Genomic DNA, 18,615 nt, shown 5'->3' on the forward strand with positions numbered 1-18,615 from the left:
TTGGGTTTCAGGCCTGGGCATGGGACTGAAACAGCATGGTTGTGCTTTTGTGTGACCTCTGGTGGTAGCGAGATGGGATAGTGTATATCCATCCTTGCTCTACTTGATCTCTCAGTGGCCTTTGATATCATTGACCATGGTATCCTTCTGGATTGGCTGTGTGGGTTGGGGGTGGGTGGCACTGTATTGTGCTGGTTGTCTTTCTTCCTCTAAGGCTGGTTCCAGTTGGTGTTGATCTGGAGCAAAAGGTCCCACCCTTGGCGCCTACTTTGTGGGGTTCTGCAGGGTTCAAATACTCTCTTGGCTCCAGTTTAACATCTTACTTGTGGGTGGGTGGTGTCATCTGTCATCGTGGGGTGAACCATCACCAGTACACAGATGATACTCAGCTGTACATCTCTGCCCCTGGTGAATTGAATGATGCTGTTAAGATCCTCTCCTGGTGTCTGGAGGCTGTGGGGGTTTGGATGGGGAACAGCCTTCAGCTCAACCCTGGGAAGACTGAGTGGCTTTGGGTTTTGGGGTCTTCTAGATCTGGGAAGTTACCATCTTTGGTGCTGGATGTGGTGGCACTGTGCAACATGGTGTGGACTCATGACTCCAGCTAAAGTAGGTGGCAATCATGGCTAGGAGGACCTTGATGCAACTTCGTTTTGTGCACCAGTTGTGCCCATTCCTTGATCAGTAGGCTCTAGTCTCAAGTCACTCATGCCCTGGTCACCTCACAAATGGACTACTGTAATGTGCTGTACATGGGGCTGGCCTTGAAGAGCATCAGGAAGCTGCAACTGCGGGCAATTATGTGTACTCATAGATCAGCACACATTTCACCTCTGCTCTGCAAACTCTATTGGTTGCCAGTTTGCTTCCAGTTTCAATTTAAGGTGCTGTTTTTGACCTTTAAAATCCTACATGACATGAAGCCAGGTTATTTGAGGGACCATCTCTCCCTAGTTACATCTAACCATCCCATCAGGTCCTGCAAAAGGGGCATGCTATGGGTCCTGTCTGCTAAGAAGTTTCATCTGACAGTACCCAGAAGGAGAGCCTTTTCTGCTGTGGCCCCTGCCCTTTGGAACATCATCTCACCTGAGGTTAGATTGGCCCTGATGCTGCTGGCCTTCCAGAAGGACTGAAGACTTGGTTTTGCCAAAGGGCTTGGGGATCCCCTGGAGATACGGAGGCTGTGAAATGTCTGTAAGATTTGGATTGCACTCTCCTATAGTTTATGTTTACAGTTTTTAATTGTTTTAGTTGTTTTTGACTCCTTTTGTAACAAATTGTTTTGGTAGTTGTTTGTTCTTTTTGCTACAGTATTTTAATTGTATGAGCCGCCCAGAGTCACATATTTGAGATGGATGGCTATATAAATACAATTTTTAAAAAGGGCTAAATAAAGGTACTTGTTCTCAGCTGCTGAGGACAAGACTTCATCCTTCCTCCTGTCCCATGGCCACGTTCATACCAAACTGATATCTCTCTATGAGATAGGATTAGAGTGCCGCTGAGCTTCCTTGCAGAGAAGAAGTTCATCCAGCAAATTCAAAGAGTTCTGAATACAATGGCAATAGTTTGAATATGGTGTGCAGCTTGAAAGATCAAATAGATACCTGTTTCATTTGGTTTCTTTAATTAATGTATACTTGTTCCCTGGATTTCCTGAAGAGCATGACTGAAATAACAGCCTTGCAGTTGTTTTCCATTCAAATCAGCATTGAGTGAATAAGAATGATCAGCAGGCTATGAGCCTCCCTCTGTTGACATGTGCTCAGCCCCAGGTTTTAGAAAGAATGTTGGTGGCAAGTTCACCAGTTGCTGTACCAGGCTCTTCAGCCTTCCTCTTTCCCACTCAACCTACCTGGGGAAGAAAAGTCCAAAGACAAACTAATTTCTAAGTGGAGCATTCCAGCAGAGATGGAAAGGCCTGATAGGTGTGGATCCCCTTGTTGATCGGACTACTCTTTTGGCTAAAGCAATCACTGTCGCTATCCCCAATATGTAGATGAAGTTTATTAGAAGTTCTAAAGGTGGGTGTTGCCTGTTCCTTATAATTGTGCCTCTTAAAACAAGAAGCAGCATTTGAAGCAAACTTTCAAGCAGGTTGGAAGCAGAAGCTGCAGGTCCCAGAGAGATGGCAAAGGCAGCCGACTTCTCCGTTTTCAGCGTTTTGGTGACAGGATCTGATCGGGGGATTGGCCTCGGTCTGGTGAAGAGGTTTCTGGAACTGCCCTGTCCACCCGAATGGGTCTTTGCTACAACTCTTGATCTGGAGAGAGAAGAAACCAAGGTGAGAATCAGTGAACACTGGATGAGGTGGGGAATAGTGGTTAAGGTGTTGAACTGAGGCTGGAATGACCTAGGTGCAAGTCCCCAGTTGGCCATGAAGCTCACAGGTGATTTGCGGCTTCCGGCGTATCTCTCAGCCCATGTGCCCCCAAGGGTTGCTGGGGGAGAAGAATTGAGACCCTCATGTACACCAGCTTAGGCTTCCAGATGAAAGATGGCAGAAAATGAGACCCAGAAAGCTGAAGAGCAGTTGGGGTCATGGTCTACTATACACCATGGTTTATTTTAGTATGACTTCTTGTATAAAACGCATCTGGCTGAGTCCAAGCAATCTGCTACTTCCTGGGCCTCCAACATTACCTGGTGGGGATGTCATGCCCGCAACATGCTATCTGACACCCACCAAGTGCCCTTCCCTCCCTCCTCCCTAAACTTTTCTTCAGATTCTTTAATGTTTTGAATGGGAAACATGAATGCTGGAAAGCAGAGCACCAGCCTCCAGCATAACTTGCATTTCCAGCAATGCTTTTTAGCTGCACAGGGACATTTTCACCCATATACATACCCCCCAGCACAGTCTCCCTTTCCCAACAACATGACAAAAAGTGCAGAAAAGGAATAGGAAGTAGCAAAGGAAAGAAATTAAGGTGAGGTAAGGAAAGGGAAAGGAAATATTGCTAAATCTAATATTTTCCAACCATATTCAATATACCCGTCTGTGCCTTTCCTTCCTTGGAAAACTGCCTTACTTCTACCCCATTCATATACCGCTTCTTGCTCTCTGGAGGGCTGCAGCCACTTCTGGATTTGCTTCCTGACAACTATTTGATAAGAGTGCCAATAACATATGCTCAGAATGCCAAATCTGCTCACTAGCCTGAAAAAATAGGACAGCCCCGTGCTGAACCATTAAATATGGTTTAGGGATCATAGTGACCGAGTCCAAACCAAATTAGATGATGGCTGTACATGCCAAATGTCAATCTTAGCACATTAAAACAGCTGTGACAGCAGAACTAGTAAAGCTGGAGATACTCTGCTTTAGATGATCTCCTCCTCCTCATTGTGCAATTTGTACTAATTTTGTAGTATTTGTAAATGTAGAGTCTCACTTGCCAACAGGGTGGGCAGATTATTCCTCGGATGATAGAGTTCAATCCCTGATCTTTCCTGCTGAAAGGTTTTGAGACAACAGCCAGGTGTGGAGATCTTCTTGAGCCCATCCAGACTGGAGTAGCTCATACTGGCTGGGTTCACATGTTGTGTGAAGCCTTAATGTGGCTTTGGGAAAACTGACTACATATATTCACAGCAGAAGTCTAACTAAATTCAAGCAGGAATGGTTCCTTATACACAGCTTGTTACACAGCAGGGCGAGCTAAGATGCTTAGAATATTTTTTTTTTTGAAGAAAAAGAGAGGCTGTTTATAAAATAATTTAAATGATTCAAATAGAAATGAGCAATAGCTGCAGAGGTCCAGAGCACAGTATAAAGACATTAAGTAGCAGCGGTTGGAGAAAAATATGGGGAATCTAGAATGCTTTTTCCTAAAAGGTTTTTTCTTATTCCTTTTTTGGTTTATTTGGCCTTTCTAATTTTTTAAAAAAATAATCATATTTTCACTTCAACCTTGATCGATTGATTGATTGCTCACAGTTACATGGCCGCTCATCTCACACAAGGCAACTCTGGGTGGCGTACAACAATGAGATAAAAACAATTAATGAAATTAATCACTATAAGAAGATAAAATGATTATTAAAAAGAATATTATCACAAAATTTTAAAATATACCAACCCTGCAGAGGGAGCAAGAATATCAGTCATAGTGGAGCCATCTAAGAATGTCTCCTATTCCCAAGGACCCCCAGGCCCAACAACACAACCAGGTCTTGAGGGACTTCCTAAGTGATAGCAACCTTTGCTCTAACAAAAAGATTATTTTATGTCTGTATATGTATGCTTTTCCCTTTTCTTTGTTTTTGCTTGTTTGTTGTTTGTTTTGCCTAATTAATAATAAATAAATAAATAAACAACTTCATACCCTGGTGACTTCCTGGTTGGATTACTGTAATGTGCTGTACATGGGGCTGCCCCTGAAGGCCATCTACACGTTACAACTGGTCCAGAATGCAGCAGTACATGCAGTTCTGGGTGCTCCACAGTTTTGCACATGTAACACAGCTGCCTTATGAGCTGCGCTGTTTTCCAGTTTCTTTTTGGATGCAATTCAAGAAGCTGGTTATCACCTTTAAAGCTCTGAATGGCACTATGGCCAGCCTATTACAGGACTGCCTCTCCCTGAAGGAATCTGCCTATCCCACCAGGTTGGATAAGGTGAGTGCGCTCCAGGTCTGTTCCTTTAAATGTCGTCAGGTGGGATCTAGGAAGTGGTCTGCCTCTGCCCTGTGGAACACGCCCCAAGATCCAGCAAGATCCTACCTGTCTAGCCTTTTGGGAGCCTTGAGTTAGGGCGAGGCTGGAGTCTGGTCAGTGTAGATGTTGCTATATGGAGGAGTGTTTATTTTGTGGTACCGGGAGGGGTGATGCTTTTATTGTCTTTATGTTTTTATTGCTGTTTTGCTGAGCTGCCCAGAGTTATGGTACAGCAGATTGGTGGCCATACAAGTCTTTCAAATAAACAAACAAACAAACTTGTTCACTGTTTCTTTTGATATTGTCCTCTTTGGGACCTGACTCAACTTGTTGCTTGCTTTTGATGTATAATAACAAATTTTAATTCTGAGACAAAAAATTTTTTTATTCCTCCAGGAGGTAAAAGAGTTGGCAGGCAAGCATCCAAACCTGGTCTTGTTGCAACTAGGTAAGTTTCAAGAGCCATATGCAAATGGGACAAATTTTGTACTACAAAAATACCCAGAGCATCCAGCTAAAAGCCATTGCTGGAACTAACAGAGTCTGCAGTATCACTGGTAGGCTTCTCTGTGGGTTTGTTTGGGTTTGACTATTATAATGTGTGACTTCCAGTTATGTGGTTTCTAAATTAGCAGAATATTTTATGGCTTCTGTATCTGGACAATCACAGGATAACAGTAAAGAGATAATCCGCCTGGACTCCCCTGATCAGAGGACATGGGTGGGGACAAATTGAATAAATAAATAAATCACTTAAAACAATGTGTGAAGACATTCCATGTCACAGCTTGTCTCTGCTTCCAAAAAGAACAAATCCCCCTTATTATTTAATTTCAGCCTCACCCTGAGCCTAATTTTTAGCAGAGTGCCACTTTATTTTTCAAATTTCTGTCACCGCCTATCTCTGCCCATCTCCCCCAGGGGGGCTCTGGGTGGTTTACAATAACATTGACTATTAAAAACCATCAAACGCATAAATCACAATGCAAACAACCAACATAAAAAAAAAATAGATAAAAAATCCAAGTGGCGAAGATTTCATTTGGTAGGGAGGACTCTACAACACCAGCCACCCCCAGGAAGAACTATTGCCCTTCGCATCCCAGGTGATGCGGCAGAACCAGGTCTTCTAATCCTTCTGGAAGGCCGAGAGCGAAGGGGACTGCCTCATCTCCGGGGGCAGAATGTTCCAAAGGGCAGGCACTACTGCAGAAAAAGCCCGCCTCCTGGATCCTGCCAAGTGGAATTCCCTTGCCGACGGGGTCTGTAGAATGCCCTCTCTGTGTGACCGGATGAGACGGGTCGATGTTATGGGGATGAGACAGTCCCACCAGGGAGCCTGGTCCCATGCCATGTAGGGCTTTAAAGGTGATAACCAACACTTTGAATTGGACCTAGAAGCAAACTGGCACCCAGTGTAGCTCACACAGCAGTGGTGTCACATGTGCTGATCTTGGGGCACCCATAACTGTCTGCGCGGCCGCATTCTGGACTAGCTGCAGCTTCCGGATACTCTTCAAGGGTAGCCCCATGTAGAGCACGTTGCAATAGTCTAGATGGGAGATGACTAGGGCATGAGTGACTGTTTGGAGAGAATCTCAAACCAGGAAAGGGTGTAACTGGCGCACAACACAAAGTTGAGCAAAGGCCCTTCTGGCCATGACTGCCACCTGCTCTTCGAGCAGGAGTTGTGAGTCCAGGAGGACCCACAGATTATACACCGGGTCTGAATGGGGCAGTGCAGTGTTGATGATCTTCAGCTGCTTGTTTCAGGTGGTGACTTTTTGCACTCATTGCTAATATTCTCACACACTTTTTGGAGTCAATGCTCCCAACAATTGGGCCTGGAATCTGTTGATTTACTACAAGGAGCCATTTAGCTGTATGGATCTTCTGAACATCCAATAAGCCCCTGCCAAACAATTTTGAAAGGGCATTTTGTTCTTGTTGAAATACTGTTATCATTCCTCAGATGTCACTGTTCTTGAGAGCATCCAGGCAGCTCTAAAAGAAGTGGAAAAGTGTGTTGAAGAAGCTGGGCTGACCCTCCTCATCAACAATGCTGGTCATTGGTTCTTTGAAAATCTAGAAAATGAAAATGCCAAGGATATGAGGACTCTATATTCAGTCAACACAATTGGGCCTCTGCAAATGAGTCAGGTTTGTTTATTACTTAATTTTTTTAAACCACATTTGAGCAAAGTACCTTCTATTATTTAACATAAACCTAAAGGGCTGAAACAACATAGTATAAATAAAGAAAACAGAATAGTAATGCTGAAAATGACGGTAGAGTGATTTGGAAGCAGGTGGAACATGCAGCATCCTTGGGCCATCTGCTCCATTTTGGGAGTCTTAGGTCAGAAGAACGTCTTCCGGGCCACTGTGACTTTTGTGGTTACAAAAGTCACCCATATTTCTTCAGAGTTGGTTGGCACAATCCTTAGAGATACTGAGGCAACATTTTGCCAAGTCATCTGAGATTATTCAAACCCTTGAGCTTTGAGGAAATAAAACAGTTCTTCTCTGTGAGATAAGCTCCACCAGAGGTGCGCTTGATCCCTACCCACAGGGCTAACCTCTGCTTCCAGGGAATGGAATGTGCCCTTGGTACTAGTGATGATGAATGGAGGTTATGCATCCCCTCTTCAAGAGGCCATCTCTTGACCCACATAGTCTTCCCAACTATTGCCCTATCTCCTACCTCCCCGCTGTCAGGAAGGTGATGGGAGAATGTGGTAACAAGGCAATTACAGAGAACTCCTGAGGAAGTGGATTATCTTGATCCCTCCCAGTTTTTGAGCATGGGATGGAGACTGCACTGCTTGTTGTTGTGGATCTCCTGTGGCAGGATCTTGACCAGGTGGCACCTCTCTTTGTCCTGCTTGATCTCTCAGCAGTGACTCCTGTCACATGAGATGTTGAAGGGGTGGGAGTCTGGATGAAGCCTGCCTTGATCATAGTCCCTCATTTCTGAACAGCTTTTGAGGTTGCAATTATTATCTTCTGTATTCTTTTTTCAAAAGCAATAAAAATATTGCTTTTCCAGAAAGGTTTCAGAGAGGAGATGAGAAGAATAACATTAATTAAGGTGTCTGGGGGTAAATATTGAGGGATATTATTGCATTATTTGTATTGTAGGTATTTATGTCTTTGGTGTTACTTTGTCTATCTATTCACTGTAAACGGTCTGGAGTCTTTGGATGAGGCACCATACTTATATGTTGCAAAGGTCTTGAAGTGGTGCAGAATTCTTGTGTGAAAATGTTCTTTTGCAGTCTTAGAATACATCCCCATAAGAACTGTTTCTCTTTGAAGATATTCCATTTGCAGTAATTTAATGGGCAATTAACAAATCAGCATGTTACAACTCTGTCGTTCGAACATTCCATCGAAATGGGGCCACCATGTTATAAGGCCTTCCCTTTGAGCCTGTCACCCTAGTAGACCTTAGGAGGTTGTGTTCACCTTCAATTCCTCTTTAAAGCTCTAAAAATAATCCCTAGCACTTCTGATTTGGTTCAGAAGAAACTGGCTACTACTAGAGTAGTCATATAGAATAGATGTCATATGTGGGGTCAGACTTTAAAAAGGGGCACAGGGGTTGTGATACAGTAAATTCCCTTGGAGATCAGCTTAAATTGATAGAAGAGCCTTTGGATATCCGATGCCAGCTTTTGATGACTGTCATTGCACAGCTTATTTCCTAAGTCCTAACTGCAACCAATTATTTTTCTTCTTCCCTGCAAGGCCTTTCTGCCCCTGTTGAAGAAGGCAGCCCAGAGAAGTCCAAGGCAAGGGCTGAGCTGCAGCAAGGCCGCCATTATCAATATATCCAGTGCCCTTGGCTCAGTGGAGGTTGTGCTTATTTGGGAGAAAGCACAGGCAGTTTCATACCGCTGCAGTAAGGTACCTAATGTGATTTCTGTTTGGATTTATCTTCACCCTCGCCTACATTTCCCTCTCCGATGCATGCATTTCCTTAGTTCTTTTTTCACCCATGTAGGCTGCTTTAAACATGCTCACCAAGTGCCAGTCGCTTGAGTATCCAGCCAATGGGATTCTGAGTGTCTGCATCCATCCAGGCTTGGTAAATACACATCGCAACCCATATGTAAGTCTTTTAATCTGGGAAAAGGAATAATGCATTTATATATGGACACCGGTGTACATGCAGGCCCTGACAGTATTAGTATTCCATTTATTTGGGGGTTTAGTATTTTGCTTACTAAATTCATAAGAACATACTCATGCAACAGTAAAAATATTGAATTCCTTTTTGAATGTAATGAAAATACTGATAATCATATACTGTAATCTGGATTAATAATTTAAAGTATATGTGCTATAGTAATTTTAAATTAAAAATTACAATTTCAATGATAAAAATAAAAACAAATTTAAAGAAAGAATAAAAAGAAAAAATAGGAGGTGCAGAAAAGAAAAAATAGAAATTAGAAAAGAAAGAAAAAATAATATAGTAAAAAAAAAAGAAATATATAAAGAAATGACTTCCCCCTTCATCACAACAAGTATAAAAAATTTTAGTAACCTTCTTTTAAAATACAACAAATGATCTCTTCTTCCCATATCCCATCTCTTATTTATAAACAAATCCTTAAAGCCTTGTCATTCAGTCCTGATCAGTAAAAGTCCATTAAGGGTTACCTGAGACAGTGACATATCGATTTTAACCTTGATCAAATAAACCAAATTTATATTCCTTCCTTTTAGCAATCATGATTTTTAGTCCCTTCAAAAATGTCCTAGGACTTGATCTCTTTTCATTTTTTCATTCTCCCTTCTCACAAAATTCTTCAAAGCTTTAACAAGCCTCTTTTGTAAATCCAAAATAGGAAAATTATCTAGGTCACTCTCTTGGTTTGTTATTTTTATATCCCTTTTAAGTTTTAAGACGTCACCCAATTTCTTTTATATGTCCAGCATAGCATCTTTTTCCATATTATTCTTGTAGCCTATCATTTGTAAGTGCACTTTCAAATCAGTCTCAATCTTGTCAGGTAAAACTTATTCCTATTCCATCTCATCTTTTAAATACAATCTATCTATAGAGGCAAATACTCTTAAATATAACTTATGGCTCCACTGTTCAAAAATATCCTTCAATTTGTCCAGCGTTAAAATATTTTGCTTCATTCTGTATTTGTAAGTTGAATTAAAGCGTTCTTCTCCTTTAATTGTAATCTTTATTTCCTTCTGGTTCCCTCTAGTGTCCAACCTTCAAAGTTCCATCCTATCATGTTCTTTTTAAAAGAATTCAAAACAAAAGCATTTTCCCATGGGAAGGGTTCTTATAATTAATTCCAAAATCTTATTTTAAATTTATCTGGACCCTTAGACTGTCTATAACTCTAAAATCAAAATTTTAATCACCCTTTTGCTGTCTATTAAAAAAAAATAAAGTCCTTAAACATGTATTTAAAACTTCTTTTGCTAAGGGTTGAGGGCAACTCACCCCGTGCTGTAAAACCTGTTGATCCAAAGGTTCATAATAGCTGAAACAAGCAGGTAATAAGCAATATCCAAAAGTGATTAGAAAAGGAAGTATGCGAACCCAGTGTCCTTTTTGAAGGCGCCAATCGCGGTTTCAGCAAGATGGTTATTCCCTCGTCTCCCAGAGCTCTAAACCCACCGAGGACTGCTGTCTTGCGGTCTCCTCCTGAGGACCAATTCTCTGGAGCATTTGTGGGTAATCGCAAGTCCTCCCCTTGTCTGGAGAAGAATTATGGAGAGCTGGTAATTCCACCATGGTGATTGGCTCCACTTTTAGTGGAGCTGTCCTCAGTTGGCCATTTCTTCCCTAGGGGTGCAATAATTATATGTAGAGACAATGGAGGAATGGAAAAGTAATGAAACAAGCTGAACATTGTCTTAAATAAAGCTCCATTTCCATTTTTTCTCTGAAGTAAATCTATTAAATCTTAGTTTCCCCTCTTGGAATCAATTGCACTTTGAATTGCTGAAGAGTCTTCCTATTTGTAGAACACTATTTCTGCAGGAAAGCATGTGCTTACTGTATATCTGAAATGACCAAGATCCAGTCCTTCCCATTTCTGCTTAAGATCTAAGGCAGGTTTCACACATTCTGTTAAGTGACATTTTTCTAAATGATGGCTTATTGAAAACTGGGAAAAGATAACACCCTAACTGAAAATGTCTGTTTTGCAAAACATAACGGTAGAAGGTGGAGATCATTCACCTAGCATTATGGACATTGTTGATGAAGGAGTGGGCAGCAGCTCTCCAAAGGGAGAAACGCACGCACAGTACTGATTCTCTTCAACTTCCTATCAAGAAATCAAGAAGAGAACCGCCTTAGCTTTGTGAGCTTTTCTGGTGGGAATCACTGGTACTTTCTCTGTATTATAGGGCAGAACAATAAGCACTAGAGCTAAAGCTTCTGACCTCAACGTGGTTCTCAGTCTTATATCCTGACACCTAGTGAGACAAATCATAAGAGTTGTGCTTTAACATATTAAAAGCAAATCTTTTGACTCAGTACCTTCCCTTGCAAGGCATGTTTATTTATGGTTCATTTAATTTATTCAATTAACCCAAATTTAAGGATTTACTTGATGCATTGGACCATAATCTGAGCATAGGGGCTGTGATCATATTCCTTTATAAACTAAAATGTGATTGGTCAGTTTAAGTGTCATACAAATTCACCTCCAATATTGGGGTTGAGTATTCATGGTGAGGAAGTCAGACCGCATTCTGCTGATCTGCTTAGGTGTGGATTCTGGGCTGGGCAGGAGTGACTTATGTAATCTTTCTTTGTGGCAGCCGGAAATCACCGTGGAAGAGAGCTCGAAAGGTATCGTGACTGTGCTGTCCATGCTTTCCGAAGAGGACAACGGGACCTTTCTGGATTGGTTGGGTTGTCGAGTTCCCTGGTGATCATCTGTCCCACCCTAATGCCATTGGCACTTAATACACTGAGAGGCGATGGAGCCTCCAATAAACCACTGTCGTGGAAGTTCTGGCCTTGTTCTTTTCATTCTTTCACAAGATTTCAAGCATCTGCATATATTATTGAAAACATTTTCTAAAGAAAAAAATAGTGGAACTATGAAGGACCAATGAAGCCTGTTCTGGGTTGGGAGGTTGGGAAGACTGACTCCACAAGTGTTAGGGAAAATATACTTAGGATCACAGAGGCAATGTCAATGTGAGAAATAACGAGAGCCCCACATGTCAAGCCAGAAGCATGGTCCACCAGTTTCAACTATTTTTTAGAACATATTCTCTCATCATGCACACACAGACAAACACACAAGCAAAGCCTTGTACATCCATACAATATCCTACTAAAAAGGAAGGGGGGGGGGGGGCGGAGAGATCCTGTTGCTGACTAATAGCCAGTTAGATGAACGGGAGTTGGCAGATTCCCAAGAAATCTTTGTGGACAAATTCTCTCTTTCCAACACCTTGATCCCATCGTTTCTACTCCATAATTCATGGTATTTGGGCTGGTGATCACCATAAGTCTTAATTCTCACATTTGGTTCTGGCTTTGTACACTTCCTTCTTAGCAGCCAAAATCAAAACATATTTCATGCTAGTTAGGTCTCTCCCTTTATTTGAAAGTATTTCCAAATATTTTCCAAATATTTTGTAGGGTGGTATGTCTCCCACCCAATAACACCCCCCCATTGTCTTCCCTGTGTCCTCAGTTAAAGCAAGCAGTGTTGCCTTTGGCAATCTTTAAATGAAGTTTACTGTATAAGAAGATAGAAAAGTGGGTGTGGCATGTTCCTCATAATGTTGCCTTTGATGATGAGAAGAGGCAACTGAACTAAACTTTCAAGCAGGCTGGAAGCAGAAGCTGCAGGTCCCAGAGAGATGGCAAAGGCAGCCGACTTCTCCGTTTTCAGGGTTCTAGTGACAGGATCTGATCAGGGGATTGGTCTCAGTCTGGTGAAGAGGTTTCTGATGCTGCCTTCTCCACCCAAATGGGGTCTTTGCTACAACCCATGATAATGAATGCAGAGAAAACGAGGTAAGAATCAGAGAGCATAGGATGAGGTGGGGAATAGTGGTCAAGATGTTGAACGGAGGCTGAAGTTGAACTAAGGCCAAACTAAGGCTGAATGTCTAGCTTGCATTTTGAACCCCCAGGAATATTGTGACCCACATATACATACAGACCAATTATAATCTTCCCTTCTGCAGCAACCAATGCTAAGCAAAGCACAGATTGAGCTCATTCTATTTAAATATTATATAGTTCCCTTTTCTTTTTTCCCTTTTCCTTAAATTTTATTCATTTTAATTATCATTATGTATTAACTTCTTTTTGACTGTATAATCAGTATTGTTTTTTCTTCTGTATAGCATACTTTGTTTTTTCTTATATTCAACCAAAAAAAAATCTTTTAAAAAAGCAATGCCATTCAAGACAGTGAAATAGAATAAGCAGAGGAAAGTAGTAAGCAAAATAGATTGAGGCCTAATGTATGAGGTAAGACCCTGAAAAGAAAACATAACTAAATCCAATTCACATCAACATGACTCAGGATGTCTCTCTAAGATTTTGTATCCTTGCTTCTACCCCATAAATTCAGAACTCTGCTTCATGCACTGTATTCCTAGAAAACAAAATGTGGAGGTGGGGACTCCAGTGCTGAGCCATTCACCAAGATTTACACCTGTGTTGAAACCAAAAACTTAACGAAATGGCTTCCTACATTAATTCACTCTCTTAGCCTTCAGCAATGGTAGTTGCTGGGCAGATTGTCCTCTATAGTGAGGGCCTGGTCAGTGATCTCTCCAGCTAAAAATCCTTGAATCAGCAGTAGGGTGTGGAGAGTTTCTTGGGGAGCCATATCTGGTTGGGTTAGGTTGAATGGACAAGGTTCCCAGGTTGCGTTCAGCCTTAATGTGGTTTGTTAAGGCTTGTTTTGTTCAGTCAGGAATATTGCACAGCTGCCAGCTAATGAAGAAGAAACTGCATGCCTTTGCTGCTTGCTCCTCCTTTTGATATTGTCCTCTTTGGCATCCAGCTCAAATCATGATCTGCTTCCTGTACGTAATTGCGAGTTTTAACTCACAGAGATACTCTGATCTTCTTTTTCCCCAGAAGGTAAAAGAGTTGGCTTGCAGACATCCCAATCTGGTGCTGTTGCAGTTAGGTACGTTTCCAGAGCCATGTGAAAATGGGGCAAATTTTGTACTCCAGGAATGCCCAGAGCATCCAGTTCTTGCAACTAACAGAACCTGTAACATCACTGGTTGGGTTCACTTGAAGTGGCTGGCTCAACAGAAATCAGCTTCCAGGACAGAAAAGTACAGGTAGTCCTCGCATAAGAACATTCGTTTAGCGATAGTTTGGACTTAAAATGGTGCTGAAAAAAACTGACTGACGACCAGTCCTTGCACTTATGAATGTTGCAGCATCCCCGCAATCACGTGATCGTGATTCAGGCACTTGGCAACTGGTGCATTTATGACTTTCACAGCATCCTGCGGTCATGTGATTGCTATTTTAAACCTCCAAAGCTTCAGTCAATGCAGAGTCTGGAAACTTGGATGACCTACAAGAGGCATCTATGAGAGATGGGCAACATATATCCCAGAGCGAGGGTATACAATCCAAAGTTTGGTGGACATCCAGATCATCCATGTGTTCTGCAGTTCTCTGTAATTGCCTTCCTCCCATGTTCTCCTCAACCTTCCCAAAAAGGGAGAGATGGGAGGTGGGGGGATAATTCTCAAAAGTCTGAGGTCAAGAGATGGCCTCTTAAGGAGGGGCACTTTACTGCCTTCTTCAAGCAGAAAGGCAACACCTCCATCAAACTCAGCTTGCCCTAAAGCCCAGAGCCCTCTCTGGAATCATGCATTAGCCATTGTCCATTGTGCAGATCTGGTGCACCTCAGGTGATGTTCCGAGATGTCACTGCTACCGTGTGTACAGATTCTCTCCAGCTAGTATCAAGCTCTGAGGAAATGTGTGTGATTTTCACCACAAAGTGCCCCACAAAAGGACCACAGGACTCTGGGAAGTTTTCTTCTGTCCCAGCACTCCCCAAAAGGGAACGGCTTCCCCCAAGGTTCCAACCTGCTCCCAAATCAATCTACAATTTCCACTTCTTTATTTTCAGCATTACAGTATTACTTTGCTCTCTAATTATTCTGACTTCAACCGTTCAATCTTTTTCCTTTAATAAAGAATCTTCCTTGCTTTGAAGGCTGTTTTGTTCCTAAAAAACAAACGAACCTGACTTATTTGCAGTGGGCCAATGGTATCAACCAAATAAACTCTCATCATATCCTTGGCATTTTCTGTTTCCAGATCATTGAATATCTTTCCTCACAGGTGTTTTTTCTCTGCTCATGCAGGCTGCTTTAAACATGCTCACCAAGTGCCAGTCACTTGAGTATCCAAATGATGGGATTTTAAGTTTCTGCATGCATCCTGGCGCAGTTAAAACTCGTCTCAACCAATCTGTAAGTTTTTTGATGTGGGAAGAGGTATAACGCATTAATACATATTCACATAACCATGTGCACATACTCAGACATATGAATTACCTACTAATGAGTACCTGAAAGTTTTAGTATTCTGATTACTTGGGTTTTTAGTATTTTATTTAATAAAATAATAAAATAATAATATGCTAGTGCAAAAATAGGTATATCAAACCCTTCTGTAAATGTTATGCTATAGTCTGAATTAAAGCATAACTTTATTGGGTGTAAAGAACTGAACTGGGTGTAAAGAGAATGAAGGAATGGAAATTTTAACAGAACAACATGGGCAATGTTCCCAACCCCCCTGTTCATTTCCATTTCTTCTTAGGAGAATATAAAATCTTGCCTTCCCCTCTTGGAATCTCTTCCTGTTTGAGCTACTGGTGATTCCATTTGCAGAACACTTTTTCTGCAGGAAAGCATGAGTCTTCATGTGAATTGACAAGGACTCCTTCATTCTGATACTTAAGACTCAAGGCAGGGTTGACACATTTATTTTGAAAATCATAATGGGGGAAGGGGGGAAGAGTCGCATAATAAAACAACTCATAAGAGTTCCACTTCAAAATATTAGAAGCAACTTTATTGACTCAATATCTGCACTTGCAAGGCATGCTCACCCATGGTTCACTTAATTTATTCAATTAACCCCAATTTAAGGATTTACACGATGCATTGAATCATCACCTGATCAAAGAGGCTGTGCTCACATGCATTTATAAGCTGAAATGAGATTGGCCAGTTTAATACAAATCCATGTCTATTAGGGTTGAAAATTTACATCCAACTGCATTCTACTGATCTGCTTAGGTGAGGATTCTGGACTGGGCAGGAGTAATTTTTAAACCTTATGACATCCTTCTTTTGGCAGCTGGAAATCACCGCGGAAGGGAGCACGTGAGGTATCGTGACTGTGCTGTCCATGCTTTCCGAAGAGGACAACGGGACCTTTCTGGATTGGTTGGGTCGTCGAGTTCCCTGGTGATCATCTGTCCCACCCTAATGCCGTCGGCACTTAATACGCTGAGAGGCGATGGGGCCTCCAATAAACCACTGTCCGTCATGAAAGTTCTGATCCTGTTCTTTTCTTTCTTTCCCAAGATTTCAAACATCTGCATATATTATTGAAAACATTTTCTAAAGAAAAAAATAGTGGAACTGTGAAGGACCAATGAAGACTGTTTTGGGATGGGAGGTTGGGAAGACTGACTTCACAAGTGTTACACAATATACTGTATATTTAGCTTCATATTCAGTCAATTTCATATAAATTCGTATAGATTTAGGATCTCAGATGCAATATCAGAGGGTGAAATAATGAGAGCCCCACATCTCAAGCCAGAAGCATGGTCTACCGGTTTCAACTATTTTTAGGACATATCCTTTGCACCTCCTTTTCCTCATACCTTGATCCCATCTTTTTTACTCCATAATTCCTGGCGTTTAGGCTGGAGCTCACTCTAAGTCATGATTGTCACATTTGGTTGTATCTTTGTATATTTCCTTCTTGTTTGATGGAAATACTTGGGTGTTTTTTTTTTATGGGGTCCAGGTTCTTGGATGGTCTTTGGTGGGACTAAAGATAAAGGACCATCATATTTGGACACTCCTGTCCTGCCACCAAGCCCAGTTCTCTATATCCCTCAAAAGCATGAATGGATCTACAAGAGATCTATGTCTTTTTATTATTGCACTCTTTAGGCCCATTTAGAGAGTAAGCATGTGAGTCCCTAAAATCTTGACAGGCTTTTGGGGCTAAGATGCAGTAAATAGGGATCTCATGTTCTAGCTTTGAAAGCTGCTAGAGTGTTTGTGTTTGGATCAGAATCACAAGATAAATTGATAATGTGGAATAATCCAAATTTGGAGATAGCAAGCAGAAAGAGGTTTTGCTGGGAAGTCTATGCCAAACATGGGATAAACACCATAAATCACTTCATTCATAATGGTTGTTTTAAAGTTTTGAAAAATTATAATTAGAACATGACTTGCCCGTAACTTCAGCTCAGCAATACATAAAATTGTAGCATGGACTGATGAAATAGGAATCTTGTAAGAATCCTTGAGCGAGGCAGTGCTTGAGTGAAAACAACAATACAGTGGTACTTGGAGTTAAAAAACAGGATGAAGGTCAGAATTACTTATATATCTGAATTGTGGCATAGTGAATTGGAATATCCAGTCTAAGAAAATCAATTGATCCAGATCCTAAAAAATCTAAAATATACTTGTTAGGATTTAAGCATGAAGTCAGTTTATCAGAAAATATAGCTTTGTATTTAGGAGGTCCACCAAAGAAGATTTAAGGAAAGGTTGGCTCCCACATTTTTTCTGTTGATGTTGCAAGGACTTTGAGGGTCCTTAAACTCATATGATTTGGTGTTGAACAGCCATAGCTCTTTCTGGATTCAAGTCACAGCATATTTTTATATAATTTTGGAAAGAAATAGGGACAAAAGATACAGAATTTGTCATTTTAAGAAAAGCTTTAGCTTTATTGAGAATGGAGCTGAGCACAGACAATAATCTTCATAAATGGAAAGAACATCCTCTTGATGTTAAGGGATGGATTCAAGATATGTGGTTATTATCTATTTCCTAAATGTCCTGATATTCCAATAATGGAATCATCTTCTGAGGCCATTTTTATATGGTGTACAAAGAACGATGAGGTTAAAAATTGACATAATGCTGTATTGATACTAAATTGGTACTAAATGGAACACTTATAAACATATTTTTATGTTTTGATTATTTTAGTCACTTTAATGCATGTAGGGATGGCTGTGTTATATACATCTTGTGTATGAGGAGGGTTAGTTTGTTGCATTTCACCACTGCAAAAGAAAAAAGGGTTATTTCTTACTACTATTTTGCTGGTCGGCATTTGGGCAACTGTGGCCTGACTGGACAAGTTCCCCTCAGTATTCTTTTGAACTGTTGTTGTTTGTTGTTTATTTGTTCAGTTGCTTCCGACTCTTCGTGACCTCATGGACCAGCCCACGCCAGAGCTTCCTGTCGACTGTCAACACCCCCAGCTCCCCCAGGGATGAGTCCATCACCTCTAGAATGTCATCCATCCATCTTGCCCCTGGTCGGCCCCTCTTCCTTTTGCCTTCCACTTTCCCTAGCATCATCATCTTCTCCAGGGTGTCCTGTCTTCTTATTATGTGGCCAAAGTATTTTCAAAGTAGTTTTGAACTGTGTCCACATCCTCTGGACACAAACTGGCTATGACATTAAAGGTAATGGACACTTTTCCACCCTTTTTCCAGCAATGAATTCGGTTCTAGCAGAACCACATAAATTATATTAAAGCTAAGGTTGCAAATGAAAACCACAAAGAATATGTGGGGTGATATAAATGCCGCCCTTATTGTCTTGACTGCGCCCTCAGTTAAAGCAAGCAACGTTGCCTTCGGCAATCCTTAAATGAGGTTTACTGTATAAGAAGATAG

General features: G+C 41.3%; 2 protein-coding genes across 4 annotated transcripts in view; both read left to right on the forward strand.

The window, feature by feature from the left end:
* The window catches only part of RANBP10 (RAN binding protein 10), a 58,964-nt gene that overhangs the window by 40,160 nt on the left and 189 nt on the right, over nucleotides 1-18,615 (forward strand). The gene's annotated exons all lie outside the window — the stretch shown is intronic.
* Nucleotides 1,551-11,649, forward strand: LOC134504029 (C-signal-like). 3 transcript variants are annotated; one of them, XM_063313027.1, is made up of 6 exons: nucleotides 1,551-2,287; nucleotides 5,060-5,111; nucleotides 6,636-6,823; nucleotides 8,414-8,572; nucleotides 8,670-8,777; nucleotides 11,471-11,649. In XM_063313027.1, the coding sequence occupies exons 1-6, from the start codon at nucleotides 2,132-2,134 to the stop codon at nucleotides 11,582-11,584; spliced, it is 777 nt and encodes a 258-aa protein (XP_063169097.1). In that variant the 5' UTR covers nucleotides 1,551-2,131; the 3' UTR covers nucleotides 11,585-11,649. The 3 variants fall into 3 exon arrangements, with proteins under 3 accessions (XP_063169097.1, XP_063169096.1, XP_063169099.1); XM_063313026.1 differs by lacking the exon at nucleotides 1,551-2,287 and adding an exon at nucleotides 4,313-4,624; XM_063313029.1 differs by lacking the exons at nucleotides 1,551-2,287; nucleotides 11,471-11,649 and adding an exon at nucleotides 4,313-4,624 and having other exon boundaries at nucleotides 8,650-8,736.

This window comes from Candoia aspera, chromosome 11, assembly GCF_035149785.1.
Source record: "Candoia aspera isolate rCanAsp1 chromosome 11, rCanAsp1.hap2, whole genome shotgun sequence".
NCBI lineage: Eukaryota > Metazoa > Chordata > Lepidosauria > Squamata > Boidae > Candoia > Candoia aspera.

Coding starts and splice junctions, on each gene's coding strand:
- LOC134504029 (XM_063313026.1), top strand. CDS start 4,418: ATGCAGCAGTACATGCAGTTCTGGGTGCTCCACAGTTTTGCACATGTA. Junction 4,625..5,059: donor ATCCCACCAGGTTGGATAAG/GTGAGTGCGCTC, acceptor TTATTCCTCCAG/GAGGTAAAAGAGTTGGCAGG. Junction 5,112..6,635: donor CCTGGTCTTGTTGCAACTAG/GTAAGTTTCAAG, acceptor ATCATTCCTCAG/ATGTCACTGTTCTTGAGAGC.